Consider the following 12,806-nt stretch of genomic DNA (forward strand, 5'->3'; position numbering starts at 1 on the left):
CAACCCTAGCCCCACCCCATATAAACATTTCCAGTTATGGTTTGCATTTCTTTAAACTTTAGATACCAATGTGGTTGAGGAATTGTGAAAAACATTACACATATCGACATCAGTTTGTCTTTGAGGTCCATTTCAGATTTTATTCATTTAGCCTTGGTCTCTTCCAAGATTGTATCTGCGAGTTTGGTTCATGAGAGTCAGTGTGATTGATGGGCTAGTGTTCTGCATATTACATACCTCATGGGGGCTGGAGCTCCTCCAAGATCGTCTGAAGCTTTAGTCAAAGGTGGACCCAGTTTTTACATGAGGAGGCAGACAATTTGCAATGGAGAGATTTGTGCTGTAGGAGCTCATATATATGTCTTGCCCTTTCATATTTCTGCTAACCTGCAGTGAATGCTGTAATGGGGTCATAGGAGGCCAGAATTAAAGGAGCACAGATATCTTAGATGGTTATGGACCTCAAGCTGATTACTGAGATGTGTGTTGGGGGAGGAGAGCTGAACTCAATATGGGTCAGTGACCATAAGGGAAGTTTCTGCTCATGCAGCCAGATAAGAAGCTGAATAATTTAGCAACAATGGAGAAGTTGAGAGAGGTGGATAGTGAAGCAGAACTAACTTTAATAAAAAGTAATGTTGTGCCTTCAGATTATGTCGTAGAGGTTAATATGTAGATGAGAAATCGTAGGAGATCGTGTGACACCAGAAGTAATAGTATGGGAGGTGACTGTTTAATTGACAATTTGTGGTTGTGGTTCTGGCCGCCATCAATTTTCTTTTTTATTCTTTTAATAAATAAACAATATGGTTTAGACATCCTCTGATGGATCATTATAACAAGAAAAATCAAAAAGCCAACAAAAACTTAAAACTAAGTTAAAACATAATTTTCAAAATGTGATGATGCACCTCATCCTCAGTGGATTTCACCGATCATAGAGACCTGTACAATTTTATTTTTTACTCTGAAAATAAAGCTGTTTCTACACTGTACCTGTCAAACATTCCAGATCAAGTACAGCATGAGGTTAGATAGATACTCTTAAACTGAAAACAAAACTCCCTCTACTTATTTAAAGTGCAAGTAAAGCTCCTTCCACGCTGTCCCCATCCAACACTCCAAGGATAGGTGCAATATGGGATTAGATGTACAGTAAAGCTCCCTCTACTCATTTAAACAGAACATAAAGCTCCCCCACCCTAATCCTTGTGATGCCCACAGTCTACAGGCGTCTATCATACTGGTGAGCATTACATGCTCCCTCTCTAGGAAAGCACAAGCACAGATATAACTGTGAAAGAGGCGCAGACAGTTAGGAAACAATAAGCCTCTCCACAAATTGCTGTTTGGGCCTGTTAAAGGCCACCTTGACCAGGCCTAGGAGCAGACCAACGAGAAGGCCCTGTCACTTGTCTGCCCCTCCCTGCATGGTGTACCCTTAGATCAGGAGTGTGGAGCTGAAGAGCTAGTCTATTTATCAATGGTAGAGGATAGACCTATGTTGAGTCTTAGCAATAAGAAATACTTGTCTGAAGTAAGCTGTCATTTATTGTGTGATAGCAATAGGTACAATTAACATTAACCAGTTAGGCACAATTACAACTATTAGGAGTCAGGTATGTCATGTTAGTCTCCACTGGGATCTTGTTCAAGACTAACTTTCTCCACCCAAACACTGTGCCACTTATATCTTAATCTTTTCCTAAAATGCCATCTGTCTCTTCCAATCATTTTCAATGATTAATAGTTGCTAATTTATGGTACTTTTGCTTTATTTTTCTATTTCGTATCGAGGTATCTTTGAGTACACATACATGAGTACACATGACAAAAACCCTAATTGGAGGAATAGGGAGAGGGAGGAGTTGAACACGTGTCTACAGGAATGGTGCAGGGAGGGAGGATTTCGGATTTCTAGATAATTGGGGCTCTTTTTGGGGGAGGTGGGACTTCTACAAACAGGATGGTCTTCACCTGAACCAGAGGTGAAATTTGCCTGGAGGGGAAATTTGCTAATGCTCTTTGGGTGGGTTTAAACTAATTCAGCAGGGGGGTGGGAACCGAAATTGTAGTTCGAGTATACGGGAGGATGAGAGTAATGAAGTCAGAACTAATACTTCAAGATCACAAGAAGGCATTGGCAGGCAAGAAGTTGGTTTGAGGTGTGTCTACTTCAACGTCAGGAGCATATGGAATAAGGTGGATGAACTTGCAGAATGGGTTGGTACCTGGGATTTTGATGTTGCAGCCATTTCAGAGACATGGGTAGAGTAGGAACAGGAATGGTTATTGCAGCTTCCAGGATTTAGATGTTTCAGTAAGAACAGAGAAAATGGTAAAAGAGGTATGGCATTGTTAGTCAAGGACAGTATTACAGTTGCAGAAAGGACATTTGAGGACTCATCTACTGGAGGTAGTATGGGCTGAGGTTAGAAACAGGAGAGAAGTTACCTTGTTGGGAGTTTTCTATAGGTCTCCAAATAGTTCCAGAGATGTAGAGGATAGGATAGCAAAGATGATCCTCATTAGAGGCAAGAGTGACAGGGTAGTTGTTATGGGGGCCTTCAACTTTCCCAATATTGACTGGAATACTGTAGTTCAAGTACTTTAGATGGGTCAGTTTTTGTCCAATGTGTGCAGGAGGGTTTCCTGACACAGTATGTCGACAGGCCAACAAGGGGCGAGGCCACATTAGATTTGGTACTAGGTAATGAACCTGGCCAGGTATTAGATTTGGGAGATAGCTGAGCACTTTGGTGATAGTGACCACAATTTGGTTAGATGGAAAGGGATAGGTATATACCACAGGGCAAGTGTTATAGCTGGACGAAAGGCAATTATGTTGCAATTAGGCAAGATTTAGGATGCATAGGATGGGGAAGGAAACTTCAGGGGATGGGGATAATTGAAATGTGGAGCTTATTCAAGGACCAGCTACTGCGGGTCATTGACAAGTATGTACCGGTCAGGTAGGAATGAAGTTGTCGAGCATGGGAGCCGTGGTTTACTAATGAAGAGGAAGGTGGTGGTTTATATTAGGATGAGATGTGATGGATCAGTTAGGGCACTTCAGAGTTTCAAATTAGCCAGGAAGGACCTAGAGAGAGCTAAGAGGAGCCAGGTGGGGGCATGAGAAGTCATTGGCGGATAGGATCAAGGAAAACCCTAAGGCTTTCTGTAGCTATATCAGGAATAAAAAAATGACTAGAGTAAGCTTAGGGCCAATCAAGCATAGTGGTGAGAAGTTGTGCATGGAGTCAGGGGAGTTATGGTTGGCACTAAATGAATACCTTTCTTCAGTATTCACACTAGAAAAAGACAGTGTGGTTGAGGAGAATACTTTGATATAGCTACTAGAATAGATGGGATTGAGGTGCATAAGGAGGATTTGTTAGCAATTCTGAAAAGTAGATAAATCCCCTGGTCCGGATGGGATTTATCCTAGGATTCACTGGGAAGCCAGGGATGACATTGCGAGCCTTTGGCTTTGACCTTTATGTCATCATTGTCTACAGGAATAGTGCCAGAAGACAGGAGGATAGCAAATGTTGTCCCCTAGTTCAAGAGGGGGAGTAGAGACAACCCTGGAAAGTATAGACCTGGAAGCCTTACTTCGGTTGTGGGTAAAGTGTTGGAAAGGGTTACAAGAGATGAATAAGTTGATTAGGGATAGCCAAAATGGTTTTGTGAAGGGTAGGTCATGCCTCACAACCTTTACTGAATTCTTTGAGAAGGTGACCAAATGTGCATGAGGGAAAAGTGGGCTTATGTGGTGTATATGGATTTTAGTAAGGCATTTGATAAGGTTCCCCCACTGTAGGCTATTGCACAAAATACAGAGGCATGGGATTGAGGGTGATTTAATGGTTTGGATCAGAAAAGAGAGGGTGATGGTTGATGGGAAATATTCATCCTGGAGTTCAGTTACTAGTAGGGTACCGCAAGGATCTGTTTTGGGGGCCACTGTTGTTTGTCATTTATATAAATGACCTGGATGAGGAATTAGAAGGATGGGTTAGTAAATTTGCAGATGATACTAAGATCAGTAGAGTTGTGGATAGTAATGAAGGATGTTATCGATTACAAAGAGACATAGATAAGCTTCAGAGCTGGGCTTAAAGGTGGCAAATGGAGTTTAATGCAGAATAATGTGAGGTGATTCACTTTGGAAGGAGTAACAGGAATACAGATTACTGGGCTAATGGTAAGATTCTTGGTAGTGTAGATGAGCAGAGAGATCTCTGTGTCCAAGTACACAGATCCTTAAAAGTTGCCACCCAGGTTGATAGGGTTGTTAAGAAGGTATATGGTGCATTAGCTTTTATTGGTAGAGGGATTGAGATTTGGAACCATGAGATCATCCTGCAGCTGTACAAAACTCTGGTGCGGCCACATTTGGAGTATTGTGTACAGTTCTGGTCACTGCAATATAAGAAGGATGTGAAAGCTTCGGAAAGGGTTCAGAGAAGATTTACTAGGATGTTGCCTGGAATGGAGGGAAGGTCTTACGAGGAAAGACTGAGGGACGTGAGGCTGTTTTTGTTAGAGAGAAGGTGGAGAGGTGACTTAATTGAGACATAAGATAATCAGAGGGTTAGATAGGTTGGACAGTGAGAGTCTTTTTCCTCTGATGGCAATGGCTAGCACAAGAGGATATAGCTTTCAATTGAGGGGCGATAGATATAGGGCAGATGTCAGAGCTAGTTTCTGTACTCAGAATAGTAGGGGTATGGAACGCACTGCCTCCAATAGAAGTAGACTCACCAACTTTAAGGGCAATTAAATGGTCATTGGACAAGCATATGGACAAGAATAGAATAGTATAGGTTAGATGGACTTCAGATTGGTTCCACAGGTGGGTGCAACATCAAGGGCCAAAGGGTCAGTGCTGCGCTGTAATGTTCTAATTCTGTTTTGATATTGTTACCAGTGTTCTATTTGAAGACATTCAAAAATAAACTTTGATCATTTAAGAACATTTTTGACAGATATTTTTGTTGATTCATTGGAAGAATTTACAGATAACTGGAAAGTATTGGGTTCACCATTAGTGGATTGATATGTTTATACGGGGGCTCAATATTCACGTACAGTATTATAACATGCAAATCTCTCACTTCCGCGCGATTTAGTTTGGTAACCTCTAACCTCAATTGTTCCAGAGTTTTTGAGGAAGTGATGTTCATCTGCTTTTCTCCTGTGTAATCAGGATCCTCTGGATAAAGGTCATCCCCAGGGTACAAAATCGCAGAGCCATCAGAAGCAAGAAGACGAATTGGAAGCCATCGTTCGCAGCCTTCCAATGCCCGATGCTGGCTAAACTGCTGCAGATCTTGGAAATGGGGTATTTGGCAGAGTCTGCTCAGTTCATACCACTGCGGGGGAGGGATGTAGAATTTCTCTGAAATGTAGCCTTCAGCAAAATCAGGTGGGGACATCCAGTTGTAGGAAACAGTTTCATAATCATCTTGCAATGTGAAAGGAATTTCTTGCAAACAACAGATGAAGAATGCAGTATCAAAACGCTTTCTCTCCAAGTAAGTAGGAGTTAACCAATTACTCCACTCCTTCAATGCCCAAATATTTGGTATACAGTCCAGCTCTTTGCAAAGCTTTATAAAATTTGCTGCATTTTTCTGCACAAGCAGCCTCCAATTTGCAAGTTCTTTTTGGTCGTACTGTGTGAGCTTTATGGCTCCTTGGCTGCTTGAACATGTTTCAGGGGTATTCGGCTTCACAAGTAGAATCCCTGATTCTTCAAAAGTTTCCCTAATAGCACAAATACGGAAAGCCACCTCTCCAGGGACTTCAGATCCTAGCTTTCTCCTGTCCGTTGCAAGGATTGGAGCTCTCTTGGAGGTTTGTCTGACTATACCTAGTTTAAAGTTAGGTGGCTTGCAAAAGGGCTGAAACATCTGAATCCACTCACTGGAAAAATCAGACGGACTGACCGTACCTCCAGGAAATACCTGAGCATGAGGCAAGAAACTGCTTTTTGCACTCCGCTGTAACATAAGTACAGCATAATCAAAGACAGGTTTCTCCAACCACGAGTGAATTGCATTTCTCTTTTGTTTTGGCACTGAACGTGGAGGCTGACAAGTCTGTGTACTGGTGGGATCTTTATTCACAAAGCAATTTCGAACACCTGAAGTCAAGATGACAGTGGCTGCTTCCTTCCAATACTTTAAGTCTCGATTCATCTTTGCTGCAACAAGGTACAATCTATTAATTTATTACTTGTTGCTGGAACTGTAGAGCTCTTACAGCTCATCAGCAATCCTAATGTCTTCTTGCTCACACCAACAACCCCAACACTTTCTAACATAGAGGGCTCAAATCTTCCATAAGGAACTCGCAAAAACAGCAGATTTACTAGAAAGCTTACGTACTGCCCCCCACGCCCCCAACCCCCACCCAACAACACTCCATAATCCAATCTGGTCAACTCTGCAAGATCCGCCAATCTCAATCAAAATAATACACAACAATTGTGCTTGTGGAAATTTGATCACAGATCTGGATTTCAACTCCTGAACAGTCAAATTGGGCAGTGCATTGTGTAACATGGGAGTTAAGCAAGAAGGCAGGACAAGCAGTGTAGGAATCTCAAAATTGCTATTAATGCCACAGGCTAGTGATGCTAGAAACAGACAGCAAGTACAGATGAACACGTGACTACAGCACTGGTGTAGAAGGGAGGGCTTCAGATATGTAGATCATTGGGATACCTTCTAGAGAAGATGGAACCTGTACAAGAAGGACAGGTTGCACCTGAACTGGAGGAGCACCAATATCCTGGATGGGCGGTTTGCTGGAACTGATTGGGAGGGTTTAAACTAGATTGGTAGGGGGTTGGGAACCAGAGCTACGGATCAGATGATGGAGTAGGTTGTGAGAAGCCAGATACAGCATACAGAGAGTCTGTGAAGAAGGACAGACAATTGATAGGGCAAAGGTGCAGTCAGTGAGATGGGTTGAAGGGTGCATCGATTTTAACGCAAGAAGGGTCAGGAATAAGGGTGACAAACTTAGAGCATGGATCAGTACTTGGTACTATGATGTTGTGTCCATCATGGAGACTTGGATATCACAGGGACAGGAATGGTTGTTGGATGTTTCAAAAGGAATGGTGGGGGGTGGCATTGCTAATCAGGGATAGTATCACAGCTGAAGCGTCTACAGGAATACAATACAAACAGACCAAATACTGAACTATAGAAGCAATCATCCCAACACCCACAAACAAAACTGCTTAAATTATTATTTCAATGAGCCACCACACACTGTAGAGGAACTACAAACAGCAGAGGAAAATCACCTGTACAGCATATTCAAAAAGAATGGGTACCCAATGAACACAGTCTGCTGACTTCTCAGCAACAAACCCAAAAAAGCAGACAAAATGTCCAGAAACCCTAGCCACTTTCCCCTACATCAAAGACATCTTGGAAATCACTGCCAGACTATTCAGACCTCTTGGTCTCATGGTAGCCCACAAATCCACCAATACACTAAACCAGCAGCTAAGGAAAGACTTCATACAAGCAAAACTATTGTCATTTACAAAATAGCTTGCAAGAACTGTAACGAACACTACATTGGGCAAACAGGCAGAAAACTAGCCACAAGAAAACATGACTCACTCTCACTCGTATCCTTACACACAGATGAGGAAGGACACCACTTTAACTGGGCCAACACATCTATCCTAGGACGTCAAACAGAGACATGCACGAGAATTCCTAGAAGCATGGCATTCCAACCTGAACTCTAATCAACAAACATATCAATTTGGACCCCATTTACCACATTCTGAGAAAAAGAACAAGAAATGACATCATCACAGCAAATGACATCATCAACCTAAGGAAACCTAAATACATAAATAGAAAGTGGGTCACTAACGCCAGTGCTTCGCCAAGGCTCTCTGATGATGTTAACCAGTATTGTGATGAAACATCTGTAAAAGAAACTTCCAGCTCAGTGAGCAAACTTACATTTGGGTTGGTGCCTAGAACGTTGTGCTGAAAGTTTTGAAAAGCATAAGAAGAGATAAGTCCCCTGGGCCAGAAGGTTCCTACAGGATGAGAGAAAAAAATTGTTCCATCTTTGCATCTTCAATATCCACTGGAGTACTGCCAGATGATTGGAGGGCAGCAAATGTTAGTCCCTTGTTCAAGAAATGGAGTTGGGATAATCCTGATAACTACAGACCAATCAATCAGTCTTATGTCTGTGGTGGGAAAACTTATGGAGAGAACTTTGACAGACAGAATTTATGATTATTTGGAAAACCACAGCTTGATTAGAAAATCAGCATGGCTTTGAGAGTGGAAGGTCATGCCTCACAAACCTTACTAAATTCTTTGAGGATGTGACAAAACACATTAATGACGGTAGAGCAGTGGATGTGATATTCATGGATTTTAACAAGGCGCTTGATAAGGTTCCCCCTAGAGGCTCATTCAAAAAGTGAGGAGGAATGGGATACAGGGAAATCTGGCTGTCTGGATACATAATTGTTGGCCCATAGTATTTGGTGACCAGTGCTGTTCCCCAGGGATCAGTTCTGGGACCTTGGCTCTTTGTGTTTTTTATAAATGACTTGCAATGAGGAAGCAGAAGATTGGATTAGTAAGTTTGCTGATGACACCAAGGTTGGTGGAGTGGTGGATAGTGTGGAAATCTGTTGTAGGTTGCAACGGGACATTGACAGGATGCACAGCAGGGCTGATAAGCGGAAGATGGAGTTCAACCTGGAAAAGAGTGAAGTGATTTATTTTGGAAGGTTGAATTTGAATGCAGAATATAGGGGTAAAGGCAGGATTCTTGGCAGTGCGGAGCAAAAGAGGAACCTTGGGTCCATGTCCATAGATCCCTTAAAGTTGCCACCCAAGTTGATAGGGTTGTTAAGAAGGCATATGGTGTATTGGCTTTCATTAGCAGGGGAGGATTGAGTTTAAGAGCCACAAGGTTATGCTGCAGCTCTGTACAGCCCTGGTTAGATTACACTTGGAATATTGTGTTAAGTTCTGGTTGCCTCATTATAGGAAGGAATGTGGAAGCCTTAGAGAGAGTGCAGACGAGATTTACCAAGATGCTGCCTGGACTGGAGGGCATGTCTTATGAAGCAAGGTTGAAGGAACTAGGGCTTTTCTCATTGAAGCGAAGAAGGATGAGGTGACTTGATAGAGGTGTACATGATGATGAGAAGCATAGATAGAGTGGATAGCCAGAGACTTTTTTCCCAGCGTGGAAATGGCTATAACGAGAGGGTATAATTTTAAGGTGATTGGAGGAAGGTTTAGGGGAGATGTCAGAGGTAGGTTCTTGACACAGAGAGTGGTGGGTGCGTGGAATGCACTGCCAGTGGTGGTAGTAGAGTCAGATACATTGGGACATTTAAGCAACTCTTGTAAAGGCATATGGAAGATAGCGTAATGAAGGGTATGTTGGTTAGTTTGATCTTAGAGGAGGATAAAAGGTCAGCACAACATCAACAGCTGAAGGGCCTGTACCGTGTTGTGGTATGTTATATGAAGATTGTAAATCATCCTCTTTAATTCCAAGAATGTCCTGCTATATCTCAGTCTTTCTCACTTCATGTTGTTGCAACTTAATTACAGTATTAGATTAGATTAGATACGTGGAAACCTGAGGAAAGAAGAACCACTGGTTTACCTGTCACAAAGTTATCAAGAATTGAGTTACAGGCCAGTCAAGGCCCAGCTAAATACATAATATTTGAAAAATCTTTTTTCTTTGCAAATCACAAGAATAGTTCCTCTGGGCTGCTGGACAGGCCTTGAGTTTCATCAAACGATTCATCTCAAATACCTCTCTCACTCAGTGAAAACACTCTTCCTCAATCCAATCCACCTCTCTGCTCCCACAAACCCTACCTCAATTCTCTAACTCAAACCCCAAGCCACCACTCCTCTATCCACTGCCTCAAACTCCTGCAACCAACCCACTCAAGCCATTTCAACCCCTGAACCCATAACTAAAATCAGGCTTTTTGTCCTCAAAATCCCATTCCTTCTGCCCCAAATTCCTGTTTCCCTCCTCAATGCCCCCCCAAACACTGTGACTGCCCAGCCTCTTACCACCACTTCCCCATGTGCAGTGGCAGGCCAGTTGAGGTTCACATTCCTCCAGCCTGGATACAGCTGAAATGCACCTGGGCCTTTCCTTTCCCCTGAATCGGGCGGCAGTTTCAGGGTTTTACCCTAGAGTGCCCACCCTTCCCTGTTGTATAATGTTGGGCAATACCTCCCGGCTGAAGTGTAGGTACTGATTCTAACTCCGAGTCCGTTACTGTATGACAGGGTTTTCTTACCGAGGTTTGTTCCAGATCACAGTGTCGTTAAGTTTCCGAAGCTGTCAAAAATTGACAGCGTGTCTTTAGCAGCTGTGTACAGTCCGGAACATTAGCACAAACACAACTCCATGTCCGAACTTGAACACTTAGAAGCGGAGCTCACCGAGTGCGCCTGCGCACGGTCCCAGGCACGCCACGTCTGCGTGTTTAAAGTCTGCATTTCCCAGTCATGTGCACAGAAAGGACATGACAGTGCAACAAAAATTGTGAATCAGTAGCTGCTGGGAAAACTCAGTGGAGAAAATGCAGAGTTAAGATTTTGACTCTTCTTCACAACTCAGGAATTTGGGTTAGGGAGTTGAATACAAAGAATATATATGGATATAAAGAATATGCAGCCCTGGTGTGAAAGTGAGAATAACAACTCTTGACACCAACGCTGCATTCAACAAAATGTGGCATCAAGGAGCCCTGGCAAAACTGGAATCAATGCGTAACAGGGGGCAAACTCTCTACTGATTGGAGTCATAGTTGGCACATAGGAAGAGGTTGTTGTGGTCGTTGGAGGTCATCATGTCAGCTCCAGTTCATTTCTGCAGGAGTTCCTCAGGATAGTGGCCATGACCAAGACATCTTCAGCTGCTTCATCTATGACATTCCCTCTATTATAAGGTTTTAAGTGGGGAAGTTCGCCAACGATTGCACAACGTTCAGCAACCATTCATGACTTCTCAGATACTGAATAGTCCATGTTCAAATGAAACAAGATCTGGACAATATCCCAGCTTGGGCTGACAAGTGGCAAGTAACATTTGTGCCACAAAAATGCCAAGCTCTGACCATACCAAGAAGAGAATCTAACCACTGCCCTTCACATTCAGTGCTGAATCCCCCACTATTAATATCCTGGGGGTTGCCATTGACCAGAAACTCAACTGGACTCGTCACATAAATAAATTGGCTACAAGAGCAGGTCAGAGGCTAGGAATACTACAGTGAGTAAGTCACCTCCTGATTCCCAAAGCATGTCCATCATCTACAAGTCACAGGTCAGGAATGTGATGGAATGCTCCCCATTTGCCTGGATAGGTGCACACTATCCAGCAAAAAGCAGTCCACTTGATTGGCACTACATCCACTTTCTCCAATACTGACCTCAAGTAATAGCAATGTGTATGATCTACAAGACGCACTACAGAAATTCACCGAAAATCCTCAGACAGCACCTTTGTAACCCACGACCACTTCCATCTGGAAGGAGAGAGGCAATGGATACATGAGAACATCACTACCTTCAAGTTCTCCTAAGCCATTCACCATTCTGACTTGGAAATATATTGCCATTCCTTCATTGTCGCAGGATCAAAATCCTGGAATTCCCTCCCTAACACACACACTGAGTGGATTGCAGTGGTTGAAGAAGGCAGCACACCACTACCTTCTCAAGTGCAACTAGGGACGGGAAATAAACATTGGCCAGTCGGTAATGCCCACATCCCACAAATGAATAAATAAAAATAAAAATAGCCTATCTCTGAGCTGGTATGTTACATACTACCAAACATTACTCCATCTATGGGTCAGGATGACCATACAGTGAGAACAGAAAGAGTTGCAGCTGGCATTGCAACAGGACCATTTTTATAATAATAGAATTAAATTTACCATTGGTTGCCTTAAATGTACATATGAAATTGGGATTCTCCCTGTTTCACTTTCCATTTTGTCTCTGTGAAGTTCCATGCAAGCAATAACAATTTACAATCTTTAGAAATTCCAAAATGTTTTTTGACATTATAATATCCAGGTACCTTGACAAAATCTGGGAAAAGGAAGGGTGACTAATAGCTGATTCCCAAAAGGTTGGGTTCAAGGGGGGACTCAAAGGAGAGGAAGCTGGAAGAGCGGAAGGTAAGCAGCTGAAGGCACAGCATTAATTGAAGAGCCAACTCAAATCACTGGAATCAGAAGGATAGGGGAGAGGTTGTAGGGCTGAAGCAGTCCCACAAAGTAAAGGATGAACACAAAATACTCAAGCAACAGCCTGACATTACCATGCTCATGACAATGTCCCAAACACGCACTGATAGGACAGATCCACCATAGGCTGTGGCACAGTGGTATACAGTCAGGAGGGAGTTGCCCTTGGAGTCTTCAGCGTTGATGCCAAACTTCAAGTAGTCTTACGACATCACATCAAACATATAATAGTAATCTAGTGTTTATCACCCACAACGCCACCCACTCATCCAGCCCCCTCTGCACGCAAAAAAAACAGTGAATGAGTTTGCCATGTTGGACACCATTTGGAGGAGGCACTGAGGGTGTCAGGGTAATAGAATGATAGGAGATTTCAATATCCATCAATAAGTGTGAATCAGTAGCACCAATACTGACCCAGTCCTAAAGGTCATAGTTTGTATTGATCACCGGCCTGTGTCAGTTGGTGAGGGAACAAATGCTCCTAGTTCTTATAATC

At 42.9% G+C, this 12,806-nt stretch overlaps 2 protein-coding genes across 4 annotated transcripts in view; both read right to left on the reverse strand.

The window, feature by feature from the left end:
* The window catches only part of cstf1 (cleavage stimulation factor, 3' pre-RNA, subunit 1), a 46,571-nt gene extending 36,094 nt beyond the window's left edge, over positions 1–10,477 (reverse strand). Inside the window, exons 1-2 of one of the 2 annotated variants that reach the window (XM_087994983.1) lie at positions 10,346–10,474; positions 8,004–8,083 (exon numbers count right to left, since the gene is read on the reverse strand). The gene's annotated coding sequence lies outside the window, so the exon portion shown is untranslated. Of the gene's footprint in view, positions 1–8,003; positions 8,084–10,345 lie in introns of both variants that reach the window. The other variant, XM_043710139.2, reaches the window with a different exon arrangement.
* Positions 765–10,483, reverse strand: LOC122560000 (acyl-coenzyme A diphosphatase NUDT19-like). Of its 2 annotated transcripts, XM_043710145.2 has the most exons (3): positions 10,346–10,401; positions 8,004–8,083; positions 765–6,211 (listed from the first exon to the last, which is right to left on the reverse strand). In XM_043710145.2, the coding sequence occupies exon 3, from the start codon at positions 6,204–6,206 to the stop codon at positions 5,019–5,021; it is 1,188 nt and encodes a 395-aa protein (XP_043566080.2). In that variant the 5' UTR covers positions 6,207–6,211; positions 8,004–8,083; positions 10,346–10,401; the 3' UTR covers positions 765–5,018. The 2 variants fall into 2 exon arrangements, with proteins under 2 accessions (XP_043566080.2, XP_043566079.2); XM_043710144.2 differs by lacking the exon at positions 8,004–8,083 and having other exon boundaries at positions 10,346–10,483.
* Between the last annotated feature and the right edge of the window lie 2,323 nt (positions 10,484–12,806).

Source organism: Chiloscyllium plagiosum, unplaced genomic scaffold (assembly GCF_037043375.1).
Source record: "Chiloscyllium plagiosum isolate Xiang-an unplaced genomic scaffold, Cpla_swu_hap1 HiC_scaffold_15, whole genome shotgun sequence".
Classification (NCBI taxonomy): Eukaryota; Metazoa; Chordata; class Chondrichthyes; order Orectolobiformes; family Hemiscylliidae; genus Chiloscyllium; species Chiloscyllium plagiosum.

What these genes read in the sequence shown, in the direction of transcription:
- LOC122560000 (XM_043710144.2), bottom strand. Translation starts at nt 6,206, where the DNA reads ATGAATCGAGACTTAAAGTATTGGAAGGAAGCAGCCACTGTCATCTTG.